Here is a 26,319-nt window from a genome sequence, read left to right as displayed (position 1 = left end):
AAATCAGTAGTTCCAGTGTAAAAGAAAAAGTAGGAAATTCTTCTTTTAAGTAAATACGTAAAATTCGTATAGAATTCGTAATTGTTTTAACTAATAATTTCTTTCTTTTTCTTTTATTTGTCGATATGTAAAATTTGTATGTAAATGCAATGCGCACCGAGTCTGATCGATTCCGGCGCGGCGTATGATACTGCAACGTATAGAATAACGTATGTTTGTAAATAAAAAATTAAACTATTACATTTACCATGAAGTCCTGTGCGAGCTTCTCTAGTGTAGAGAAGTGGTAATAATCGTAAAAAATTTTGGTTTATTTCGTCTGTAGAAAAACATATTTCGCAATACTGCAGTTCACGTAGATACGTTGATCGATCAGTTTTCTACATATTTAGTTTGCCGGTAGTAGTAGAGTCATTCGGTGCGCCAGAATCGATGCAATTCGGACTCGGTGTAATCTAAGAAGAATATTCTGGGGATAGTAAAATGTACAAGATCATACAAGTGTATCTTGTAAATAAAATATTTATTGTTAAAACGGTATGTGATGTTGTTTCGTCTATATAAAATCCTTGATGTATAAAATATTATCTTCCGTTATTACCTTATCCTCGTATCGATAAAAGTATTTCTAAGGTATAAAGGTATATACGTATGTATTTATTTGATAAGGCACAAGTATGGCTGACTAAGTTTAATCAGAAATCTTTCTATGGAATCTTTTCTAACCAAATCTATGAATTTCCTTTACAACGTTTTATCTAAACATAAGTATAGAGTGATACAAAGCGTATTTTTTCGTATTTGATCGTTAATCGATTAAGTATCTAAAAAGTATTAACCGTATACCATAAATCATTACGTGTGAGTTCACGCTATTGTTCATCGTTAAATTAAAGTCAACTTAAATTTAATTTCATTCGAATATGTAATATTTAATTAGATAAAGAGTAAGAATAAAAAAAAGGATATGACAATAATAATAATAATAATAATAATAATAATAATAATAATAATAATAATAATAATAATAATAATAATAATAATAATAAACGTAGATATACAATATTACAGGACTCCAGTTTTGTTATCACAGTTGTGATATTATCGTTCGACCTTAAACTAACTACTTATGAACAATGTTTGTTTGTAAAATATAAATTCAAATATTTTTCACAAACGATATTCGAAATACAATAATATGTACAAAAATGGTAGTATTCTTACCGTAGAATAGTACTCGTTAAAGTTTGGCATTCGGTTTAAACGGTATTAGGCCTTAACGTACAGGTAGAAAATTTTTAAAAAAGTTACCGGTACGTTAAAAAACCTTAGAAAACTAGCTGAAACTCTTAAAAACTTCTAAGAAATGCATTCTGTAATGTGCAGTATGTCGCATCGTTTACAATACTTGGTTATTAATACGTGTGCTCTGAACACTGAACCATAAGACAGTCCGTCCTCTCGCTACTAAAATAAGAAGGGAGTTGTTTGCAAAAATTTCAGCAGAGAAACAATCCTACTTCGATAATAATTAGATATTAATTAATGAAATTGATACTTGAAATTGGTTACAATATCTATTTTGTGCGTAAAATGCTTGATCTATTAAATTGTACAATTGTAAAACAATAAGGGAATGCAATTGCAAAGAAACGAATAGTAGCAAATAAAGTATGTTGATGTTATGATATATACTGAAAACATAAATGTCATAAAATTATTAAATTTAATCAGTCATAAATTTAATCTGTACTACGACTGAATTGGAATTATTTTCTCCAAGTTACTGTTCTATGAATCTCCGACAAACGTTACGCGGACACACCCAACAGTTTTAGTTCTTGAATAAACTATAAGTACAACATTTTGGTAAATAAAAAAAAAGATAATTTATCATTTATAATTACTACTGATATTCAATAAAGTCAAGGGAAAAGTTTGTAGGAGAGATTATAAATTATGAAGAAAGAAGAAGAAAGATGTTAAGGTTGTTACAAAATACAATGCGGAAGATTGCACCGTTTCGACGAAAGATAAATATAAAGAATTGTTCGCACTATAGATATTGCACGTAAAATGGACTTTGTTTAATGACAACTTTCCACAATTATTTAAGCAGCGGACTTGTCGCTTACATCCTACTTAAAAGAATGACTATAACAATTGAATTCATTGATGCTTCAAAAATTACCTTCCGGTAATTTCTTCGTTAGTACAATTTGTATTATCTCTGTTAAAAGTTTGGTAACGCGAGATGACATAAATACAATAATAATAATAATGATAATAATAATAATAGTAATAATAATAGTAATAATAATAATGATAACGATAATGATAATATCGATAATACGTGTAACTACACGGCTTGCGTATTATGGAAAATAGTTTCGTACTGGACAAATGGAATTTCCAAAATGTGTCAAAATAAAGAGACATTTTCGATTACTCTACTCGAAGAAAGATATTCAATGAAACGCTTTGTGAAGAATTCTCTGCGCTGTTCTTATCAATGGTATCAGACTTGTCAATTCGGCACAGTTTTCTAAAAATGGATGCGACAATAATTCATCCGCCGTTGCCCTTTCATCGACTTCGACCGCCAAACATCTTTCGAGAAAGTTTTGAAATATCGGACTTAGCGTGTCCCATCTGGGAATAGAAGGCTTACCGACAGCAGCGATTAAATATAAGGCCCTTAAAGGTGTTTCTTTCATGTAAGGCGGTTCACCTTCGATCATTTCGATAGCCATAATACCCAACGACCAGATGTCCACTTTCTTGCCGTATTGCTTTCTTGTCACTACTTCCGGAGCCATCCAGTAAGGGGTGCCGACCATGGTTTGACGCTTCTCGTCGCCATCGATGTTGGCGCAGAAACCAAAGTCTGTAACTTTCACAGCACCGTTCATACCAAGGAGCACGTTATCCGACTTGATGTCTCTGTGAATAATGCCCTTGGTATGTAAAAAACTGATAGCGTTCAAGACTTCTCTGCAGACCGCTGCGATTTGCACCTCTTTCATAATAGTTTCGGTAACGACATCGGTAAGCGGGCCACCTTCTAGTAATTCCATGATAACCCAGAGGTGCTTGTTCAAAAGATAAGCGTCCAAAAAGTTGACCAAATTTGGATGTTGAAATTCCTTGAGTACTTTAATTTCAGTTAATATAAGTTCTTTCTTTGGCTGCTTGGATAAATCGATATCTTTTATAGCGACTTTTTGATCGGTCTGTAAATCAGTGGCTATGAAAACAGTGCCGGAAGCACCAGCCCCGACTTCTTTGGTTCTCTCGAAGCGTAGATTCGGATCTCCGTTGTGGCAGATGGTTCGAAGTTCTTCAAAGATCTCCTCGTCGTTCAGCTTTATCAACGAACACTCGGTTTTTCTTCTTAAGATGGGGCTCTCCTCTATTTTGTTGTTCCGTTCGGTCTCGTATTCGTTTTCAAGTAGATGCTCGTCTTCGATTTGATAGCTGTTCAGATCTTCGAGAATCTCGGTGAGAGTTTTCTCGACTCTATCGGGGCAGAGATGGGTGCGCGGTGTGGGTTTCGGGATCTTATTCACCTTCGGTGGAAGCTCCGGTAACCTCTGCAGTTGGCTGTCGGTAGAACTCGCGGAACTTGATCCGTCCGAATCTTCGGACTGATATTTTTTCGAGAGAATCTTATCGATCTCTTGCGACTCCTCCTCGATTAAGTCTTCGGTAACGAACGGCTTGAACACTTTCTCCTCCGGCTTTCGTTTGATCGAGTAATTGTAAAATTTAATGGCTTGCAGAGCTGCAGCGGGGTGCTCGTCCTGCTCCGATTTCGATATTTGGGTATTCAGCAGGCGTAACCACGAGTCCGGAAGCCCCTCCAATTGTCCTGTCTCCGCATTTTTGCTCACGTGAAACTTGTGAGATACATTGGTAGGCAATCCAATCTCGGCGACTGTGTCAACTGGCGGCCCGGTTTTCTTCCTCGAGAATAGTTTTGTTATGTTCAGACTCATTTTAGCGCGCAGTTTCGCGCACTTTCCACCTTCCTTTTTACGACGTATATTGCTCGATCGATCTTCAGGATCGAGAAAATCTCCGACAAACGAACCTACTGCTCACTTTTAAATCCCGATCTCGATTCTCATCGTAACATGACTCGTCCCTCCATCGACGACGATCGGCATCAATCGCGACGAAGGCCTACGTACGTGTACGTACGTTACCCACCGCCATCGTATCCGATTAATGGCGGTATCGTTCAAAACTCGAAAACGATATTATACGTAACGATATTATATACGTACGTATGAATTTCAGAAATTCGAGACCGAGATTTATTTATTTCTCTCTGATGATATCCATTATTAATTCATCGAATCGATTCGCGTCTAATACTATACGTCTGAATACTATGCGTAGCTATGATACTAGATTTATATGCTAGATTTATATCTATCTACACGTATGTATATAACGTATGTAAATAATACATTGATTACCGCGCAGCGATGCAGGAGGTAGATCGATTGCGGGAATAAAACTATAATAAAACGTGGAGATAACGTGGAGATGCTATTATTTTTCACATTCGAGATACTATTTAACTGTCGTAGCTGACGTAATCTCTCGAATCCTTTATGATTTTTATAATTCGGTTTTTGTATCGCTTGCAACGCGCATAATAGAGCAGATGATGCAATGCGTTAAAAAATGGATTCATCGAATGAAAAATTTCACATCAATTTCAATGATTATTAAAATTAAATTGACTTACGAAACCGTTAGCGTTATCGAATAATAATCTTTGGGAAAGTGAAAGGAAACGTGGAAAGTAAACCATTAGAAATAGTACGTAAACTGGGAGGAAAATGGAGGAAAAGAACTTTTGAAACTTATCGGTGACGTTATTCGATTCAAGTCAAATTAGGAGATTCGATTTAAATAATTTATATCGAAACGTCATTCTATGTATACAATTTACATCGTTTACCGTGCAATCGTTTTCCTGACGTAGAGTTACGCTTGATCATTGCAGAAAACCGATAAGATATATACGAATTCCCTCTCATATTATTTTTGCTATTGATAAAAAAGAAAAGACAGAAATAGTTACATTTCGTTCCAAACCAAATCTTTGGTAATTTATCAATAATTGGTAACTCCGTCACGAGATCTTGCACGCAAAGAGATTGCGAATGACTAGAATGTCGCAACAACTCGAAATTATTTAGCCAGATATTTATTTAATATGCAGCTTTGGTAAATATTTATGATTGTTCGGTACATTTCGGAATCGCGCGCGTGCGACAAACGTTCGATGTTCTTAAACAACAGCGCTCCTCCTATCCTTTCTTATCGTTCGCGCGAGCCGTATTATCAACATGTTTTTAATTCTTTGCCCCGCTCATTGTACCACGCCAGAATTTTTCCTCCCCTTTCCCAATCGTACAGTATTCACGAGTTTCATTTTTAATGTACAGGGTGATCATACTTTTCTTTGGTATCGGACTATTGTTTATGGTAGCATTTTATGGTAGAATTTTAGATGCGACGCCGACTGCAGCTATATTACACTCCTAATCGTAATTGCGTAGATTAACATAAGGCATAGATTACTCTAAATAATTTGATTAAACTATGTTTTTACATTAATAACGTATACGTTCATCTCTTTCGATTCGAAGAAATATATATTCTGCAGAGAGTTAGTTGAAACAAACGGAATACGGTTCTACTCCAAATGTTAATAAATTGAACCATTTCCTAAGCACTGCGTATATTAGAGTACATAATGTGTGTAATAAATCGGTGAATCCCCACTCTTTTATTCCCGAATGTAAGGAGGGGACTCTTTGCTTCTTTCTGTCTTTCTCCTCCTTCTGTCTCTCGTGCCTTCTACTGGTGTTAATAAATAAAATATTAACCAATGTTCAATGCAAAGAGATTATTCGAGAACGCGCGAGGAAACGGATACACACAAGTGTTTCGTTGTATAATCATAGTTGAAATGTGTTTTAAATTAAACTTGCACTTTAAGCAGTTAAGAAGTCAGCGTTACCCATGACTCTTACTTACCTCTCGTATCAGTTTTTCTTTATTCCTTTCGACAATTACAACCCTGTGTTATAGTACGCAAGGTGCGCAATAAGTTTCAGAAGAATCGTCGTAAAGGTTTCTTTTATCAAGTGGTCAACCCGCATCCTTTTATTCTTCTGTTACTGTGGATTGGTTTGCGCACCGAGGATCATCGTTCGAAAGAATTGGCCAGTTCCCGGCTGTTCATCCTCGTCGAATTACCATGGTTCAGTTACGACCTCAGGTAAATAATATTATTCGGCTTTTTATTTACCTTCTTCTGAAATACCTCAAACAACTGACATTGGTATTTGAAATTTCTAGTCGTAGAACCGTAGTATATATATATATATATATATATATATATATATGCCTTTTTCTCCAATGACCTTTGTAATATTCGTCAATAAAATAATTCGTATATAATGTATAAAATGTGATCTAATTTGTAAGCTCGTTCTGGTCGTTAGTAAAAATTTTTCTATTTTTCAGTCTTTGAAAAAATCACTTTCTTATTTTTTACAACACATTACCGCGCGCAACCCTTAAAAGTTCTCTGGTGACATTTGAACATGCGTAGTAACACGTGGCTCGAGATGGCTAAGAGGAAAAAGATCAAATTCACGCTCGACTGCGATGATTCATTCGATGAATTTCAACATTCGTGTTTATTTGATCAAATATTCATTCGAATCGGTAATACATAAGAAATCTAGTGAAATTATTACACTAGTTGTTAATAATATGTCTGTTCTGAAAACCTAACCTTTCATGTTGTTTCCGTAGTCAAAATTTGCCGCACTAAACGATTCAAAAGATAAACCATCGATGCATTTAACTCCAGTTTATCATGTTAATGTTAGTTGCAAAATAGCGTTATGTAACCACGTTCGGATATGTGTAAACAGACATTTCGTAATACCGGTACGAATCGAAAATTCTAACGTTACACAATTTCTACGACATTTCCCAGAAAAAATTATACCATTTTCAGATAGTATCAATGAAAAGTTATTTAAAAATTCTTTTTATACAGACTTTGTTGCGCGGAAACTTCTTGAATCAACTTCAGGCTAATGTCAAATGGAGTTCGTCTCTACAAATTAGGGACAAAAAAGTGATACAACCAGAACGTTCTTTCAAGGTATACAACGTTTCCCTTGAGAATATACGCTTCGATAGTTTCTTAGAACAATTACTATTAAGCAACATGCATTAATATTCCGCTTGTAGTATGCAGATCTGTCGGTCCGTCTTGCAGGACCTGAACGATTACAGGCAAAACCTAACGTAAGCGACTTAATGTTTGGTAAATATTTCACGGATCATATGTTAAAGATATTTTATCACGAAGCGTTGGGAGGTTGGCAAGCACCAGAAATCGTTCCGCTTGAAAATCTAGTTCTTCATCCAGCATCGAAAGTGCTTCACTATGCCGTAGAGGTACGCGTGTTTTACTTTTGCTTTTATTTGAATGTAATATTACAAGATATGTAATCAACGATTATAGTCGCTAATTATCTCGATGATAACAGAGAGAAACGTTAATGGTTTGCGTTTACCTAGGTAATAAATGCGGATATTATTATTTTAGTTGTTCGAAGGTTTGAAAGCTTATAGAGGAGTAGATGGAAAGATAAGAATATTTAGGCCAGAATTAAACATGGACAGAATGAACAATTCGGCGATGAGGACTGGTCTACCTACTTTTATCGGAGAGGAATTAATCAAATGTTGCTGTAGATTAATTGGTATAGATCAAGAATGGGTGCCTCATTCTGTTGCTTCTGCTTTGTATATACGACCAACGTTAATAGGAATAGATGTAAGTGTTCATATCTGAAAAGAAATATTTTCTTCGATATAGGACAATATTGAGAAACGAAAACATTTATAAATTGTAATCAGTCGTACGATAGGAATGGTAATCGTATCATGTATGGTAGTATGAAAACAGATATATACATACAAAGTGAGCAGTGTATTTCACAATACCTAATGATAATATGTGATAAACATGGCCACGATGCTCTTTTGTTGGGACAAGGCTATAACATATAGTTGGATAACAAATTACATTACGATAAGCTACATTGCACTGTTGTTATAGCATAATAAGGACAACTATATCTACAGTATTAAATGAATTGTAATCGATTGGAATTATGTTATCGCGTATTGCTTGTTTTTATTTTTTTATTATTATCGCATGGATGATATTAATATCTGACAGTAATTTTACTAGAGTCGCTATTATGGTAAAATTTTCATTAAAAACATGATGATATCGCATGCTTTTTTGTTTCTTTGTAAATTGTATCGTATGATTTTGCTGATTTATATGCATATAGATGATGTAACATTCGTATTAGAAAAGCTTATCCAAACCCAGAAACGATTCATACGAATTGGAAAATAAGTTTATCAGTTCCGAATAGTTCAGTATCAGAAAAAGATAAATGTTTTTTGATAAAAAAAAAGTATCTAGTTTTCAGATTGTATCGGTGAAAATGTAAAGTAATTTGATAAAATGAAGAAAACGAGAAATTATCATTTTTTTTACTTTTCTGTATAGCCCACTCTCGGCGTTGCATCTTCCGAATCTGCTTTACTCTATGTCATTTTATCGCCTGTGGGTCCTTATTTCAAAAAATCAGAAGCTGGTATATCTTTACTAGCTGATCCTAAATATACAAGAGCATGGCCAGGTGGTTGTGGTAACTATAAAGTAGGTAGCAATTATGGTCCTACTATATACGTACAAAGAGAAGCTGCAGAGAAAGGTTTGCAGCAAGTACTCTGGCTTTACGGGGAAGATAATGAAGTAACCGAGGTTGGGACTATGAATGTCTTCATGTTTTATGTAAATGATGATGGTGGTGAGTGTCATTTTGCCATGTTTTCCATGCAATTCTTTGTTACATTTACATAGTTGAGTGTATTTTACAGTGTACACGCGTATACATTTTACCGAGGGATTCGAGACTATCGTTTATAAATATTTATTTTATGATTTTAGAAAAGGAATTAGTAACACCACCGTTATCAAATGGTTTAATTCTTCCTGGAGTTACGAGAAACTCCATTTTAACATTAAGTAAGGAATGGAATCAATTTAAAGTTAGCGAACGGAAGTTTTGTATGGACGAAGTCTGTCATTTACTTTCGGAAAACAGAGTATGATTATTTATTTCATTTACTATTACGTTATTATAATAATTATAGAATCTTATTATTATTATTATTATTATTATTATTATTATTATTATTATTATTATTATTATTATTATTGTTGTATGAGACAATGTTTATTTCAGTTGTTGGAATTATTCGGGACAGGAACAGCTTGCGCAGTTAGCCCTGTATCCTACATAGACTTTGCTGGACGATCGTTGCATATACCCACTATGAAGCAATCCGATCCTGTTTACAAAATGTTTTTGAAACATTTAACTGACATTCAATACGGAGTTATACCAGACCATCCTTGGGCGATACCCATCGAATGAAAGCGGGCCATTAGATATTTGTATGATTATTTATTACGTTATTATTAGCACGGATGATACCTTGCAATTGTTACTATTCATCGAAGACGATGTTAATGGTGTTTCAAGTATGGCGTTTTTTATGGAAATGATGTGAATTTTTATTTATTTGTGTGCGTGTGTTAGTATTTGTATGGAACAACATTTCACGAGCGAACATGTATCTGAGATAAAACTCAGGGATTAATTGTTTATTACTGACGGTAAAATGATTGCTAAGAGCTAAGGAGCTTTAGAAACTAATACGATGATTTAGGTATAAACTTATATATAAGGATCTTTTGTATATATGTATGCGAGAACAAAGTTTGTATGTTGAATGACTCTCTTTACATATTATAAGTGAATTTATGTATAAAAATATAAATATGTCAAATGCACGTTTTTATATTATATTTATATTTAATATCTTTTCTATATGTGTATGTACACTGTGTATTTTTATACCAACTTTTAATACCAACGACTACAGGTATCGTATAAATTATTTGTTAATTACATATTATTTGTACGAATTCAAATGAAAGCAACATTTTACGCAGATAATACAATATATTTATTATTTATATTTAAAGGTTATTAAGACTGTGAGCGAGACTTTACGTTCTCAGTAAGCATTGAGTATGTAATTGTATATTAGATGATTGTACGAATATTTCAATCGAACGAACAGGTTAAATTTCAAACTTTAATTTCCGACTTTGAAGCGAAATAGTCAACTAAAAATGAATCCATCAACTGTTTCGTACCGAATATATAATACGACATATATAACATGGATAACTGTGTTATCTATCGTTCGGATTACTTTTACGCATGTCTTCCGAAACTGTTTGTTGACTTTCCTCTCTATGTTCACTGTCTTTCTCCGGTCATGCGCATTCAATATCAGTGGTATAATCGAACGACAGCGTGTGGTTACGTACTTTGTCTGGTTTCGATCTCACAGAGCAAGAATTTTACAGAACAAAATATGTTCGCAATTCAGAAAGTAGTCAAAAGAGCCCCAGGATTATTGAAATTGTCCGAGAATCAATGCAGAACGTATCTTTCTACACCTCCAAGAGTCCGAATGTCTTTTGCCGTAAGTGTAATTCTTATTGAACGCAATTACGTAATATATATATTTGATAGATTATTTACAATAGAAAATGAAAATTCGTACGATTATATATATTTTTATTTAAAATTCATATTGATCAGCTAGCTCCGCTAAGCTAAATTTTATACGAATTTTATGCTACCTTAGAATATGTATGCGTCGTATGGTATTAAATAGTTAATTAAGCGAAATGTTTCACTATAAAGATATTATAACCTATAACGTTTAAAGTCTATTGAGAATATCCAATTAATTAGAATGTTATGTTTATTGCAGGAAAAAATGGTATACGCTGCAATTTTATGGATAGGGATAATGGGAATTCCGATCTATATTTCTTGTAACGTAAAAAACTATAACAAATCCAAAGGCGAGTAAATACAGTTGCCAGTTGCATTTTTGTAATGTTTGTAAAGTATGCAACTACCGTGTAGAAAACTGTAAATTGAAAGTTTGATACAGATCGAACAAAATAAATTAGCGCATCATTTTTTGGAAACGCTACATATCCGCTTGGACCTTGAGCATTTTTAAGGAATTAATTGCGTAACTGTGACTTGTAGGTCGTGTAAAAATTAATTCGATCCCCTATTCTGTGCACTGTTTGTATAAATTTGTTTTACAGATGGTCGCAGTCTTATATATATACGTATAATTGTATAAAATGTTTAGTACCATAAGAGGTACGATACACATCGGTCGATTATAGAGTTTGGACAGCAATGCTGTATGAATATATACAATTTAGTGGAAAGAATTTTTTTGACGCGTGAAGATTTTTATGTCGATAACGTAAGAGGAGAAGAAAAAAACAAATTTATGTATGATTAAAAATTTCTACTATCGACATATCCTTTATGGTAAAAGTATCGTTGCAGACTTGAAATTTTACTTATATTACATAATTTAAACGTACCTCGGTTTTCTGTACACGTAATTTCCACGTACACGAATTTAATCGATCTTTAACTGCAATAACTACGGTATGTCCGTCGTAGTATACTTATTTGAAAGCGTAACGACACTGACTAAAATTAATGGAATATCATTCGGTTTGTTTTGGAATGTTAAATGAATTTGAGATTTAAGTTTGTTTCCCTTCGTTTCTTCAACTTTGTTAACGTTGTAAAGAGAGTAGAAGAGAAGGTGAGGATAAAGAGGACGAAGAGGAAGAAGAGGAGGAAGAGGAGGACGAGGAGGAGAAAGAAGAGGAGGAAGAGGAAGATGGCGGAGAAGAGGAGAGGAAAAGGAAAAGAGAAAGAGAAAGAAGGACGGATCCTGTTCATATCGTCCGTAAAAGAACGAAAATTAGCGATCTAGGTGCTGTTACGGTTCTGATTAGTTAGATTCCCGGTATTATGGCCCTGTCTTCGTTTCTTGAAGCAAGTGGCGCAACATTTCTGTTGCACGATCGATGATACGTCGCACATGCGTCTGTACGTGGTACACATCGTGGCTGGAACGATGGTATCCTTGCATTCTGAAAGAAATCGATTTAAACGAGAGACGATTGTTAAACTTAAGCGAAAGTACAATAGTTTAATCGTTAATAATTACCGTCGGCGGATTGATCGTTGGCGCACTGTCGTCTGTGATAACAACGCCTGGTATCGATTGGCCTTCTCTCGTGGTTGCAGTCGTCGGACAGCAATTCCGTAACACGGTCACGACATTCGACTTCTCTGCGCTTAACCCCGATCCTCGTCGAGCAGGTTGCGTTGCAAGATCCCCATCTTCCTGCAACCGTTAAATGAACCATACATTAAGAATGAGTAAATACTCGAATCGAGTACCCGGTACTCACCGGTGATCCACCGTCCGTTTAGACAGTTTTCAACGGTGATCGGCTTGCTCCGTGGATCGCAGTCTCCTCCCTCTACCGAGCAGGAAACCTTTCGAGACCGTTTCCCTTTGGTACACTGACTCCATTTCGAAACGATCCACTTCAATTTAGCGTTATACATGGAGTTGTCTGGATTTTCATCGACCACGTTATCGAACTCGAGGATCTCCGGCTCCTCGGTGGTCAGGCCATCGAGGATCGTGCTTCCGTGTTGATCGTTCGAGCCGACGTTGTAGAAAGACGCGTCCTTGTTGTCCGCGTAGATGATCAACGGTGGCTCGGTCGAGCCGCAACTCGGTAGATTCGGGCAGGGACCGACTTCTTCCGGTCGTACGTCCCGGTCACAGTCCCGATCGGGCAAAGCCAGGTCCGTTCTATCCGGTCCCACACCCGAGGAGACGCACATCACCGATCGCTTTCGAAGCGCCCCGTCCCCGCACGTAACCGGACACATTTGCCACGGACCGATCCACCACCTGATCGACGAAAGACCGCTTAACATGTAACACTATTCTAGATAGGTACATATTACCTGGCCGGGCATGGATTCAGATTGCATTCTCGCAGAATCGAATCCGGCTTCTCGATGCCCTCGCAAAAATCCTCACCGACGACTCCGCTCTTCTTCTCGTTGCAAAGTGCTCGCGAGGTTTGCGTGCCGCCGCCACAAGTGGCCGTGCAGAGCGACCAATCGGAAAATACCCACGAGTACTCCGGGGCACGATCGGGCTCTTTCTTCGGCACCGTGTACTCGTACCGCAACCCGAAATTCCGATAATGTCCTCTGGAAATTAACTGCAGCCGCGCACGTCTTTATATTCGCGACTATTATTTCAGCCGCCAATTATTTTAGAATCCGAGAACAATTTCAATTACGTACGTAGACTGCGATGTCCTCTTTGATGGGACCAGGAATTCGTACTTTCTCTCTGTCACGGTCCCGTTCGTACAAAGCCGGAGTCCCAGCGACTTCGTATTCACCGGCTAAGGTTATCTGCCTTTTTTCAATTTAATCAGATTAAAATACGCGTTAAATACAAACGTTCGACTTCTATTATCAGCGATGGATAGGGAGAGCGTTTTACCTCTTTCCGTTGAGGAAATACTTGTCAGAATTCGGGACGCCTATGCCGATGTAATTTTTGCTGTTTCCAATCTCTTCGATTTTGATGTTTCTCGAGCCGTTTGGGACAACGATCACCTCTTTGTATCCCGGACCATCGTTCTTATCGTAAACTCCTCCTGTCGTTTCGCATTGCGTGCCATCCCCGTGGCAGATTCCGCAACGATCTTCGGTCGCGTCGGAATCGACCGTCCAGTCGCAGCCAACTTTCTATTTCGGAAAATGATCGACCGGTTAGGCGTAAATGTGCGGTCGTGCAGATAGGAAAAGAGTAGAAATAATATAATTGACAATAATAATAATAATAATAATAATAATAATAATAATAATAATAATAATAATAACACGACAGATTCCAGCGATGCACATGTCCCTGGTGCCAACGTTGCACGGTGTACCATCGAGAGCGGCTTCGCCCCATGGAACGATCACGCTTTCTTCCGTGTCGGTGCAGTACAGTTCGCAGGGCTCCGCTTCGATCATCGAGAGGGGGGTGAGGGAGGAGATTGGTTAGTATTCGATTGTACGGTGAAAGGTGAGCTCGCGCAAATAAGGTTGCTCGGAATAAGCTTACTCTGATCAAAGTACGGTAGCCAAGTGTAATTCTTCCCTTTGTACCGGTTCCCGTCGTAATTGGCGCACTGGACAGCTCTGAAGCTGGGCGTACCGTCCGGGCATGGCTCGGTGTTGCAGATTTTGTATCGACGCCTCTCGCCGATGCAAAACTTCCCGCCGTGCGCCGGCTCCGGATGGTCGCATTTCCGCTCTACGATCGAGACGCCCGCGCCGCAGCTTCTCGAGCACTCGCTCCAGGAGCCCCATATTCGCCCCAACCACCGTCGATCCGACGCGGTCTATCCACGATCGGTACGCACTCTTGGTTCTGACACCACTTTCGACAATCGTCGACGATCCAACCGTTACCATTCTTATTCTTTCTCTTAACAGTATACAGTACAGAGGAAGAGAGAGAGAGAGAGAGAGAGAGAGAGAGAGAGAGAGAGAGAGAGAGAGCAGAGAGATACTATACGATACTACCATGTGTTTACCGCAGTGCGTCCCGGGGGCAGCCGGATGAAGCATGGTGGTGCAAGCGCCGTCGACGATGCACCACAACTTTGAACAGATCTACGTAAAGGGGAATAACCGCTATCTCATATCACTCGTTCGATTTCGCATCGTTTCGTTTTCCCGTTTCTCACCTCTTGCAACGGGGAGCAAACGGAGGCTTCCCGGACGCCGAACTGAAGTCTGCACTGGTGCTCCGCGTTGTACATCGCGCCGGGTGGTAAATCTGGATAGGCGTAATCGTTGTCCGCCGGTTCGTCCTCTAAACATTCGCCTTTTCCCTGACTGTACGAGAGACAGAGACAGAGACAGAGACAGAGACAGAGAGACAGAGAGGGAGAGATAGATAGATAGAGAGAGAGAGAGAGAGAGAGAGAGAGAGAGAGAGAGAGAGAGAGAGAGAGAGAGAAAGAGAGGGATGGGAAAAAGGTACGGCAAAAGGTAATAAAAAAAGGTAGAGAGCTAACTTTGTCGGCCCACGAGATACCGAGGCTGCTGTGTTACGGTGCATGAGAATTTACGTACTCCAAGAAATTGGTGATATCACGTCGGGAGCATCTGGACCAGGCGACGGTGACGGTGTCCACCTCGAAAGTCGGGGTCATCACGTGCAAAGTGTCGCCGTTCCGTTTGCTGCATCCGATTTTCTCCGTGTCGTGGTACATACCGAAGCTGCGACCGAAACGTTGTATCGTAAAAATTCGTTCGAGGGTGTATCGTAAAAGGAAAGGAAAAAAAAAGAGGCTGACTTGTGGCCCAATTCGTGGGTGATGGTATGCGCGAGCGTGATCCCATTGTCCTCGTTGACGCTGCAACTGCGGTCCGGCTGGCACATGCCGGCTACGTGTGCCACTCCCAGAGTGCTGCACGGCGTGTCCGCCCTCGAGCAGATGTCCTCCCTCGTTACCAAAATCGCGACGTCGTGGTGATTCGGATGCGAGTCGTCCTCCGGGTTCAGTTTCTGTTGCCATTTGCAGAAATTGTAGAGCGTCCTGTCCGCGTTCACCGTGATATCCAGTCCTCGCTGAAAAACGGTTCGTTTAGTACTACCCCGTACCGAACTGGTATCGATATTCGCCGCGTACTTCCGCGTCCTCCTCCTCGACCAGGATTATTCTGACCACGACGACGTTGATGAAATTCCCGATGGTGGGATCCAGGTAGAGCGACGAGACCATGTTCATGATGGTCAGCAGATAGGTCTCGACGTCGCCGTCCTGATGAAAAGCCATCATCGTCGTGTCAGCGACAACGAGGGCCTCGACGTGACGCGGCCGGCTGATCGATCTTCTCGAACGTTGCCACCGTTTCGTTTGATGTTGTTTCCTTCGGCCACGTCCTTGAACCTGCACCAACCCCGACTGCGTCTGCCATTCGAGTCGCGTTTCCGTCAGCCGCCTCGGCTCTGCGCGATAGACCAGACGGTTCTTTAATTTATGCAGATTGCGTTCGATCTCGTACCCGTGCCCGTGTAATTAAGATTTCGCCGCCAAATGGATATTCATCGAGGTTAATTACGGGTTTGCGGTGAATTCGATTATACCACTTAATCTGCGCTTAATCTTTCGTCTACCGTATTATAGATTTCGTATCCGCGTAACGCGTATGCGTTGTACGTGTAAACGTAGCGTTTTAAGCAGCCGAATCCGAGAGCTGGGATTATTAACGCGATTCTATCGAAGAGGGGAGGGATTCTTACCGCGAGTACCACAGTTCCTCTCGAGTTTTCTCTTCTTTTTTCGTCGCCGTCTCGGCGGCTGCTGCTCGGCGGACCTACGGAACACGAGATGCGGCCTACCGAGCTGCGAGTTCCGGTGCAGTCCGCTCGCGGCATTGCTACCATTCCTTGTCCGGGCTTCTTCTTCTTTTCCTCCTTCTTCTTTCGGGGACACTGCTTCCAGGACTGGTTCCAACCAGAACTCTCCGTGATCACCGCGCAGCATACCCGCCTGAAACGCGAAACCCACTTCAACTTTACCCTTCAACTATACTTTTAATCTTTTTCTTTGATAACATACAGTTTTAGGATGTTTTTTACTCGGTTGACCGATCGTTCGAGGTTGGAAACGTCGACGGTGACGCGAAAGAACCTAAGACGCGAAGACGTCGATCGGTACGGTCCGTATGAATAACCGGCCGCATGAAAGATCGGACTAATCCGGATTTAGCGGATTTCAGATCAAGAAGCAAAAAAGAAGGCATTGTTGCGGAATTATCGAGGACGGTGATCTCGTAAGTTGATCGAAGGAACGAACCGTGCGATTAAGTAATTAAATGGGGGCGAGGACACTCGTCCTAGCAACTCGCTGGTGAATGGAAATGGAAATGGAGGAGGAGGACGTTATCGATCCTGTGATCTATTTCGTCTCGGAAGCATGCGTCGACAGCGCCGCGGGAACCGAACCCATCCATCCGATGCGTATATCTAACCAATCGAAACAGCATGGTGTAGGATTATTTATAGCCTTCGTCGTATGTCTCAGTGCTGTTCGTATCACTGTTGCTATTTAGTAGCAGTAAGAAGAAACTTGTCATTAAATAGATATTTCTAGCGAGGGTCGATGGTAGCAGATGGAAAGGAGGCAGGTACGCTCGTAGACGGTAGGTGGGATTAGCATAACGCGCGGAACCTTTGGCAGAGATCGAACTTGGCTTAGCTCGATTGTGGTTAGTTAATGGTTGCCGAGCTGTCATTATTCTCACGCGGCAATACGTTGCGATCGGTTACGGCTGCTTTACCGTGCCAACCTAGCCGGCCGATAGCATATAGAAATTATTATTATCCAGCCAACGAGGTGTATCGATGGGCGGTCGCAATGCTGTCGCCTGTCGACGCCCCTGCCTAGCGGTTCGAATCGCGTTCGCCTCGCGAATTCGCCCTCTGTGCCAGGCCCGTTTTCCCTTTTATTATCCTTTGCTTTGTTATACTTACTTGACGCCTCGATTATATATATATATATATATATATATATATATATATATATATATATATATATATATAGTTGAATACAATGACGAATAAATTATGTATATGTACGATCGGTGACAATCTTCGTAAGCGTAAGCGACGCGAACAATCGTTAACGAGCGTCGTCGAAGCAAATTGAATTCGATTCCATACGTTTTCATAGTCGCACGAGGTCACCGTGAGGCAAACTCAATCTTTCGTTTCTATTTATTCGTCGTGATTCATATCGTTCGGCGGTGTTTAATATTTGTTCTTTTCGCGTTCCTTTCGCGTTCCTTTCGCGTCTCGGTCTGAATATGGTAAAAGGCTGTATCAAAGGGGAGCAGGCAAGACCTTTCGACCCGGCAGGATGTATTAACCGAACGATAAATTATACGAAATGTCAATTGCGCGACTATAATCGCGCAAAGGATCGCGGCAATGACGTAAGACGCGCGCGCCGCAAGACCCATTAACGCCGAGAGCATGGGTGTGTACTCACTCTGCTTACCTACATTTATTTGTCACCACGCGTTCTTTATTACCTTCTTCTCTCTCCGCTGCTTCGAATCCGTGCGAATCCTACGAGTAATTAATTACCTCCTCGATCGATCGATCATCGCTCGGTGACGTTAAAAAGTACGCGTAACAGCGACGATTAACGATTAGAATCTACCACCTAGTTCGCTATTCGCGGAGCTTTTAGAAAATTCGATCAACTAACGAAAATTCGGACCACCGGGATCGTTCGTTTCGATCTGGCAAAATAGATACGTATTAATTGGACTCGGAGGGGCTGCACTCCTTCGATTACCTATTATCGATAATTATATGTTAACCGCGCGTATCAGAGATCCAGACCGAGAACCTGTTTCGTTTCTTCCCCCTTAGAACGACCGTACATTGAATCAAATTGCGTGCGCGATCACGCGTCGCATTCGCGTGACTCCATTCACACACACACACACACCCCCCCCCCCCCCCCCCCCCCTCCCGCAACCGCCTCACCAATTTCCAAATAAAAACATAGAAACATTTTTCCGTTCGATATAGAAATTATTCCCGATGGAAATTTATTATAGTAAATGTTTGCCGATATCCTTTGATCCAAAGCGAATTGCGCGTTCCGGTTGAAAAGCCGTAGATTCGAGCAAAGAGGATCATAAAATTAGCATTTTTCGGGTGCAGCGGAGAAATAAATTCGAGTCGAAAGCAGCGGTTTCTAGGAAAGAGCGAGGCTCGATTTATGGGATGGTTCCCAGGGAAATCAAAGACGCGGATCGTTCTTTCGAATAGCTAGAGTTGCGCGTTGACCGTGACCATATGACTATACGATACGGAAATGAATGAGGAAAAATGATCGGTGTCAGATTCAATTCTAACTCAGGTTAAGCGGTTAGGATCGAGGGTGTATCGGCGAATTAACACGAGCCAGATAACCCCATTAGAGTGGAAGCCTGAAATTAGCGAACGCTACGTATCGATGCCAATTAGAGTTGGCTCGGTACGCGGTCTGCGGCATTCCGCGCGAAACGATTTACTTTACGCCCGCTCCGAATTCAGAAATATAAAACGAGAGAGATAGAGTTTGCTGAACAATTTCCGTAAAAGTAACCTAACGAGACTCGGAGGAAGATTAAGTGCCGGCGTAAGTGACATTTCTAAATGTACATTTTAATTCTGAACACGAGCGCTTCTCAGAAATTGAGTTCGTGTTCACCGGCAGATGGAACTTGTGCGAGAATCTAATATTTCAACGCGAATTCATCTGCAGAAACTGCGTAGAGACAAGGCAATTTTTCAACTGCTAAAGATGCAATAAATATCTGCTACGGAAGAGGGCAGTTTAGCTACACGGATGAGCATCTAACACGACCATTTATAACTATTATCTCTTCTTCCCTCTTTCCCTTCAAACGCGGTAACACTCATAGTTCCGTTAATTGAACAATTTTGTTTTTTTTTTTTATAGAAAAAACGAAAGTATACGAATCGGGGTTCCGAATTGGAAATTATTTAAATTTATCCTAGATAATACATATTTTCACTTATCAGATAGTAAAAGAAGAAAAGATTCGGTTGATAGAGATAGAAGGCACGGTAAAATTGAAGTAGAATACCCGTACGATGTATCGGACGAAAGAGCTATTCTACTTAGCGGTTCGATGCCTGTTGGTACTGTGTTCGTTCGGGGATAGAAAGTAACGAGTCAGCGAAAAGAAGAAGATAAAAGTGTGAAACTCACCAGACCATCGCAGGCGGACAAGGCGACCTGGGAATTCGGTTGTCCCTGAATGAAACCCCGATAATGGCATTTGCTCGAGCGATTTTTTGGCCGGCTGCGCACATGTACGTCTCCTTTTCGCCTTTCAACGAGCATCCCAGGCCCGATGAACTTGTCGACGGCCGTCAGCTCGATGTGGTACTCGTTACCCGCTACCGACAACCGATAGTGGACTACTGGCCCATCTTCGTGATGGTGGTGGGTCACGTTGTGCGAGATAAGCTCCCCGCGGTGGGTCACTTTACGAGGTATCACTATCTCGTGGCTGTGAACGTGTTCCTCGAGGGTGTACACGCCTGAGGGGTGAACGATTCTGGTAAGTTTCATTTTCAAAAACGTAAACGACGACGCCGTCGGATGAGATTTATACAATATTGTAATGGAAATGTTTATTACAACTACCGGCGGCGATACTCTCGGCGAGTTTCGCAAGTGGGCAGAGAGAGAGAGAGAGAGAGAGAGAGAGAGAGAGAGAGAGAGAGAGTGATTGATTACGAACACCCACAGCGCTGAGCACGAGCGATATTTCAAACAAATAATTGCATCACCATGGCGTTTCCATGGTGTTTCATTGAGACGGCTACACCGACATGATTATCGTCGGTTCGAATTTTTAGCGATACGCCTCTCTATTAAGCCGATTGTGTTGCCGTGGAGGAAAAATGTGGAACGGCCCCGTTGCGTTCGTTTCATTGAAGACGATATCCGATCTCGGTATGCAGATTGGATCGCGACGACGTTAACTGTCGGGTCGCTGTTACATGAAGACATATTACCGCAGCTGAACCGTGTCTGCATTCCCTCTGTCCTTTTCCCTCTGTCCTCTCGCCACGGCCAGAGGCTAACCACAATTATTCCATTAGAGGTTAGATCACCGTCGACAATAGTAAATTGCGATCGATCGATTTTTCCCGCTCTTTCCGCGGTCTTTCCACGTATAAATCGTTCCGATCCAGTTCGATGCTCTGACGCTGTAGCGTCTAGGTGAACGGTATAATCATCGTAATCCTATTATCATTAAAGTCGGAAAAATGGCGGACGGACCAATCAGCGTGCGCCTCGAGCGAGTCGGGGTTAACTGCAGGTGGGGACTCGAATGAATACTCGGACCTCCCATACAGCCTCTACCTACTGCAACGATACGCTCGGTCCTTGGCTTGTTTTTAATCGCGCCAAATCGATTTTATCGCCGATTTTATCTAATTATATTACTATATTACTATCGCGTAGGATATGGTATGTAATTAGGCGGTGTTTACAACGATTCGATAAATTTGATTTGCTCGAGTGGAGTAGGAAAACGCGGAAGAGTCGATTCCAGTTGCGCGAGTCAAAGTTATTAGGCGTTCGGACGACATGCATTATCGTTGACGACCGCCGGTATAGAAGACGGTAGAAGAACCAGTTCCTCTCCTCTCCTCTCCGCGACGATGACTCACTCGGACGAGGAGGGGGACAGGTTGGTTTTCTGCCATAAAAATCGTCTACTTATCGAATTGGTAAAAACGCGAGCATAGTAAGAGCGGCATTTCTCGACTAGCTAATTGAACTTTTACGGTTAGGTCGTCACGATTGCATCGAGCACGTCCGTAATTTCAGTTATTATTATTGTAATTATTATTATCGAAGGCAGGGTTTCTCGGAAGCGATCGGATCGATCAAGAGACCACCTTCCAACTGTAAATCGAATGAATTACGTGTTGGAATTAGGCGGAGATTTCCCTAGCCTAGTTAGAATTCTCTTCCTCTTCTTCGGTTGGTTGGGATCTGTGCGCGTAGGTATATAGCATAATACGACGTCATTTACATTCCAATAACCGCGATGATAGATGCGCTTCGATATCTGAAATTGCACCGCTCGCGATTCAAGCGAACCGAATTCTCTCGATCGATACGCGTTAAACCAACGCGATAACCTAACGCGTGTCGTCGATAGCCGAATAAATAACTTAGATTTACCGATGCGCCGTCTATATCGTCGCTCCGTTCTCATTCTGGGCACGTTTCAAACGAATTTCTTTGAAATCGTACTGCCTATACGAGATATTTTTGAAAACAACTACGCTAGACGCGAGGTTGTTTCACTCGGCGGAGAATTTGTTCGAAGCGCACCGTTTTACGTTCGCGCAAAGGAAAAGGAAACCGCGTCGATTTCAGTTGCCGCGACGCAACAGATGGCTTGGCTTTTACGGTGAACCGAGCGATTTCGATGTTCCAAAGTATCTCCGGGCTGCGTAAACGCGTTGATCTTCGTAAAGAACGCTTCCGTGCCGCCTAACACTACCCTTTGTTCCTACCCTGGTGTTATCGCGAATCTCCGTTGTCGGCGAGCTGGGGTGAATTATCGTATGATGACCGGTTGACGAATCGTTATCGCGACGGCGGCTCGCAAAGTGGCGCGTTGTCTTTGTTGCAGAATGCATCTATCTTTCGCCGGACCAATAAATCGCGCGTACAACCGGCTATTTACGCGGGCGCACTTACGTGGTACATCGCGCCGGTACACGAACGCGCGCGCATCTTATCTCGCCAACCGTTCTCATGGAACAAGAACTCTGTCGAGATATTACTCTCTCGGAGTAACGCGATATTTTAGTTCAATTTTGTTACCGTAAAAGTGTTTTTTTCTGAAACGCGAACCACGACGATTCAGAGTTGGGAAATTTCGCTTATCGAACGTGTAAACTAGCTGTCACAGTGTGTCTTCTTCCGGGGACAATGCAATAACGGATTTCGCGATTTCCCTTGGGCGATCCGGTTACGGATATATCCGACTTGGAACCGTCGATAAACTGCTCTTCTTCACAGGGGCACAGGGTGCGACATTAATTTCCTTATCGGAGATCGAAACGTCCCCTTTGATGCCCCTTTGAAATCTGTAGATATCGAAGAAAGAGAAAACGAATTAGGCGAGGTTCAGGGTGAGGATGCCACTCGTAAAGGATCACTGGATACACGCTCGCGTGGGTTTCATTCCGATCGAGCGAGCATCGGCCCACGTTTCTCACGCGGTCTCTCGAATCGTTTGCTCTTCCTCCGTGACGTCGACAGGCAGTATCGCGCAGACTTCCTTCGAAATCGATCGAAGCCGTGAACGTCAATTTCTGAATGAAAATAATGATAAACGCTTGGTCATCGGATGCCTAGGTAGTCGCGTTTCAGCGCTTTTGGATGTGCCAGTGGCGTGGCGCGACGTCCCACGCGACGAGCCTCGCCTTTTATTTCTCGCCGCTTTCGCATCGAGCCGATCCTCCAAGAGAAAGAGAAGAGAAAGAGAAGAGAAGGAGAGAGAAAAAGCGAGCGTGTACCGCGAATATCTATCGACGACGCGACGGCCCACGCCTACCCGCGACTGCATTCATCCGACATCGTGCGTACACGGTACAGGTGCGCCGAACGCTACCGACTTCCTCCTCCTGTACCGTATCGTTTCTCGAATTACCAATTTATTACGTTCAAGCAAAGGGTGCTCTTTCGAAACGTCGAGTCCCTTTTTCCGAATCTTCAACCGCGGAGTTGTTTAATTCATGGGGCTACCAAGTTTCGAGTCCTCGGAAACCCTGAAACCTGTTAACTTTCCGGTAGGGTCTTGGAAACTTTGAAAATTGAAAGTTCGCGGTTCCGCGGGGATACGATTGAAATTTCGAGACGGTTCATTTGTCGCCAAGTAGGTGGTTACAGTCTGGTAAACTTTGCGCAACGAAAGATCAAAGTGGTAACCGCGTGGAGGCTCCGCGTAGAGGCTCCGCGTAAACTTCGATCTAATTTATATATTATTCTTTAATTTATATCTTTCAAGAGCTTGTGAGAAAAAAAAGAACTTGGAGTTGCGTAGAGAACAAGATCGGTACGGTACGCGTGTGCGTCCGATACAGACGTGAGAAACACGCACGGGCACCCACGCGGTGTTGCTCGATTTTTCAACAGGTTCGAACCATGAATGGACCGTTGCTCTTGTTGCTTTTGCCGACAGTCGACGAGCGTTCATTTTTTCCGTCGCTTTCGTAGATGCTTGGCGCCATCTCAGGGACGCCGCGGTGATTTTCTTCTCTGCTTTTATTCTTTAGAAATATTTTCTTCTCAAAACAGAGTTTCTCGAGTTTCTTTTGTTCGAGGACAGTTGCCGTCCTCCTGCTGTTAAGCGCGCAAACAGTATCGAGTTACGAGTCTAGGGATGAAAACGACGGAGCTTTGCTGAACGTTAGAGTTAAAAATATACGTTTGATACTCACCCCTGACGTGCGGTCGATGAAGGCGAGCTTCGGGCACGATCTGCACAAGGCCGATGAACACTTGCAGCATCAGTGGATAACGCATGGTTGCAGCTACACCGATATAAGTACGCTTTCTATACCGTAGCTCTTTAACCTGGAATAAATGTAAACGAGCAACCGTGAATTGCTACGCGATCGTTTCTGCGACCGAACGAATTAAAGTTACCAACAGCTTTCATCTACCGATTAAAACCGTGTTAAGCGACATTTCCATGCTCCGATAACTAACACCTTCTAATTATGGTAATCGGATTTGGTGTAGGTCCTTGCCAGACTCACGATCGGTCCCGACGACCAACCGATCCTTTCTCACGGTTACTCTTCGAACTGGTAAAGGAAAACGTTGTTTCTTTCCTCTTTCCACTTGGAAAATCGAAGTTGGCAAGTTGTCTCTATCGAGGAATTTGTTTTAATCGTAAGGCTACTACGGTAACTAAAAATAATCAAATAAAAGTAATATTTCGTATAGATTTGAATTTAAACCGATATTTTTCAGATCTCTTCGTCTCGCGTTTGAATTGAGTTGTTGTCGCGCGTGTAGCATACCACGCACAAGACGCGGGGGTACTTTGACAGAGATTGACGACGGGCGGGTGACGGTTCTTCCATCTGATCGATGGCTTATATTTTAATGGCTTTCTATCCGGATAATCAGTGAGTGATCAGCGTAACAACGGGCAAAAATGTAGAGTAAGTAGGTACGTGTGCGAGCAGTCGACATTGGCGGCAGTGGCGGCGGTGTCGGCGGTGGCGGCGGTGGCGGCGGTGACGACGACGCGACGAGGACGCGAGGAAACTCTCGACAAAGTGAGAGGGACCGGAAGTGCATTCGAGTACATACATAAATGTCAGAACGCGTGGGTAAGCGCGTGTGAAAATGAATACCGGAGGAAGTAAAAAGATACGGGAGGAGGAAAGAGGGAGAGGAGACTAACCAACGAACTCGCTCGAACGGGATTTACTCCTACGAGCACGTATTATTGACGTTCGCCTCCGACTAATTTGCCCATGTTAATGGTGGTTAATTGAGAGCCCGTTCGGAACGAGAGTGCCCGGGTTTCTTCGGACGAAAACGATTATTGCCCGAGTATCGAGTACTCCCCTATCTAAACGCTTTGAAAACTTTCACGCGTTCTCTCAATTACATTTCACTTACGTTTTCAGTTACTCCGATATCGATGAAACGCCCCGAGCAATGATAAAAAAAACAACTCCGCGCCCGATCAATTTTGATGATATCGACAATGACAAACGGTAAGCATTGGCGTGATACATACGTACCTATTGCCACGCTCCGAAAAGATTAACTTTGCTTCGGACAAACGATGATTCACGGTCACGAAAAACCGACGATCAACGTCAACGTATAGATGAATTTATTAAAGCCTTCGAGGAACCGTGGAGGAGTTTTCAAGATTTATAAACTATTGTTCGCGCCCGAATAACCGATTTTCGAACTATGCGTGTCGCGCAGATATTACACATTTCGGTTCTCTCCAACTGGGATTGTTCCAAAAGGGTTCGAATTTAACGCGTTGGAACTTTTCGAATGTAAACGTTTATTTGGACAAATTTATGTCGACGCGTAACTCGCCCGATCGCCCGTTAAGATATAACGCGCGAATTTCCCGTGCACAATTTACGCGATGTTTATCGTGCTCACGTAAACAATTATCTGAACCACGTTACGTAAATCAAACGAATTTCTATATCTCCCTTTTCTCTCTCTGAAATGAATTATTTTGTCTGTTATCAAAGACGTAGTCGCGATGATGGTTACGATCCCTTTTGACGTTGGTAGTACCTGTGTACCAACCGTACGTGAAATAAGTAATCAGGTTAACGATAATTTAAGGGCAAGTAGAAACGCGACGGCGTATTATAGGATGTCCGTTATTACTAGGTGGCCTGTTCGCGTACATCCTAACGATTAAACAATTGTGCGATTCACTTCGTATTTGGAATAATAAATTAGGGATTAATAGTAATTAGCCCGGTTCGATTATTCGATTACCGATTCTCGCGAGTGACGCGAGTCGCGTAAAAGCATAGGATGGAACGAACGAACGA

General features: G+C 41.6%; 3 protein-coding genes across 3 annotated transcripts; 1 reads left to right on the top strand and 2 right to left on the bottom strand.

The window, feature by feature from the left end:
* Positions 1-2,430: 2,430 nt before the first annotated feature.
* Positions 2,431-4,046, bottom strand: Pak3 (p21 (RAC1) activated kinase 3). Its single transcript, XM_076911097.1, has one exon. The coding sequence runs from the start codon at positions 3,996-3,998 to the stop codon at positions 2,469-2,471; it is 1,530 nt and encodes a 509-aa protein (XP_076767212.1). The 5' UTR covers positions 3,999-4,046; the 3' UTR covers positions 2,431-2,468.
* A 2,177-nt stretch (positions 4,047-6,223) lies between these two features.
* On the top strand, positions 6,224-9,986 carry Bcat (Branched chain amino acid transaminase). The gene is made up of 7 exons (XM_076911099.1): positions 6,224-6,304; positions 7,097-7,204; positions 7,294-7,503; positions 7,655-7,885; positions 8,636-8,939; positions 9,080-9,237; positions 9,378-9,986. Exons 1-7 carry the CDS (start codon positions 6,284-6,286, stop codon positions 9,567-9,569), a joined length of 1,224 nt encoding a protein of 407 aa, XP_076767214.1. The 5' UTR covers positions 6,224-6,283; the 3' UTR covers positions 9,570-9,986.
* Positions 9,987-12,026: 2,040 nt separating this feature from the next.
* Positions 12,027-24,339, bottom strand: LOC143433511 (A disintegrin and metalloproteinase with thrombospondin motifs 7). Its single transcript, XM_076910850.1, is given in 17 exon segments — positions 12,027-12,190; positions 12,268-12,447; positions 12,515-13,029; positions 13,086-13,348; positions 13,434-13,551; positions 13,639-13,886; positions 14,022-14,149; positions 14,251-14,497; positions 14,500-14,568; positions 14,715-14,804; positions 14,879-15,029; positions 15,270-15,416; positions 15,494-15,768; positions 15,830-16,149; positions 16,444-16,693; positions 19,937-20,271; positions 24,208-24,339. Coding segments are annotated over 17 exon segments (3,585 nt in total). The 5' UTR covers positions 24,293-24,339.
* Positions 24,340-26,319: the final 1,980 nt, after the last annotated feature.

This window comes from Xylocopa sonorina, chromosome 3 (assembly GCF_050948175.1).
Source record: "Xylocopa sonorina isolate GNS202 chromosome 3, iyXylSono1_principal, whole genome shotgun sequence".
NCBI lineage: Eukaryota > Metazoa > Arthropoda > Insecta > Hymenoptera > Apidae > Xylocopa > Xylocopa sonorina.
This window is presented reverse-complemented; position numbering and strand designations above follow the sequence as displayed.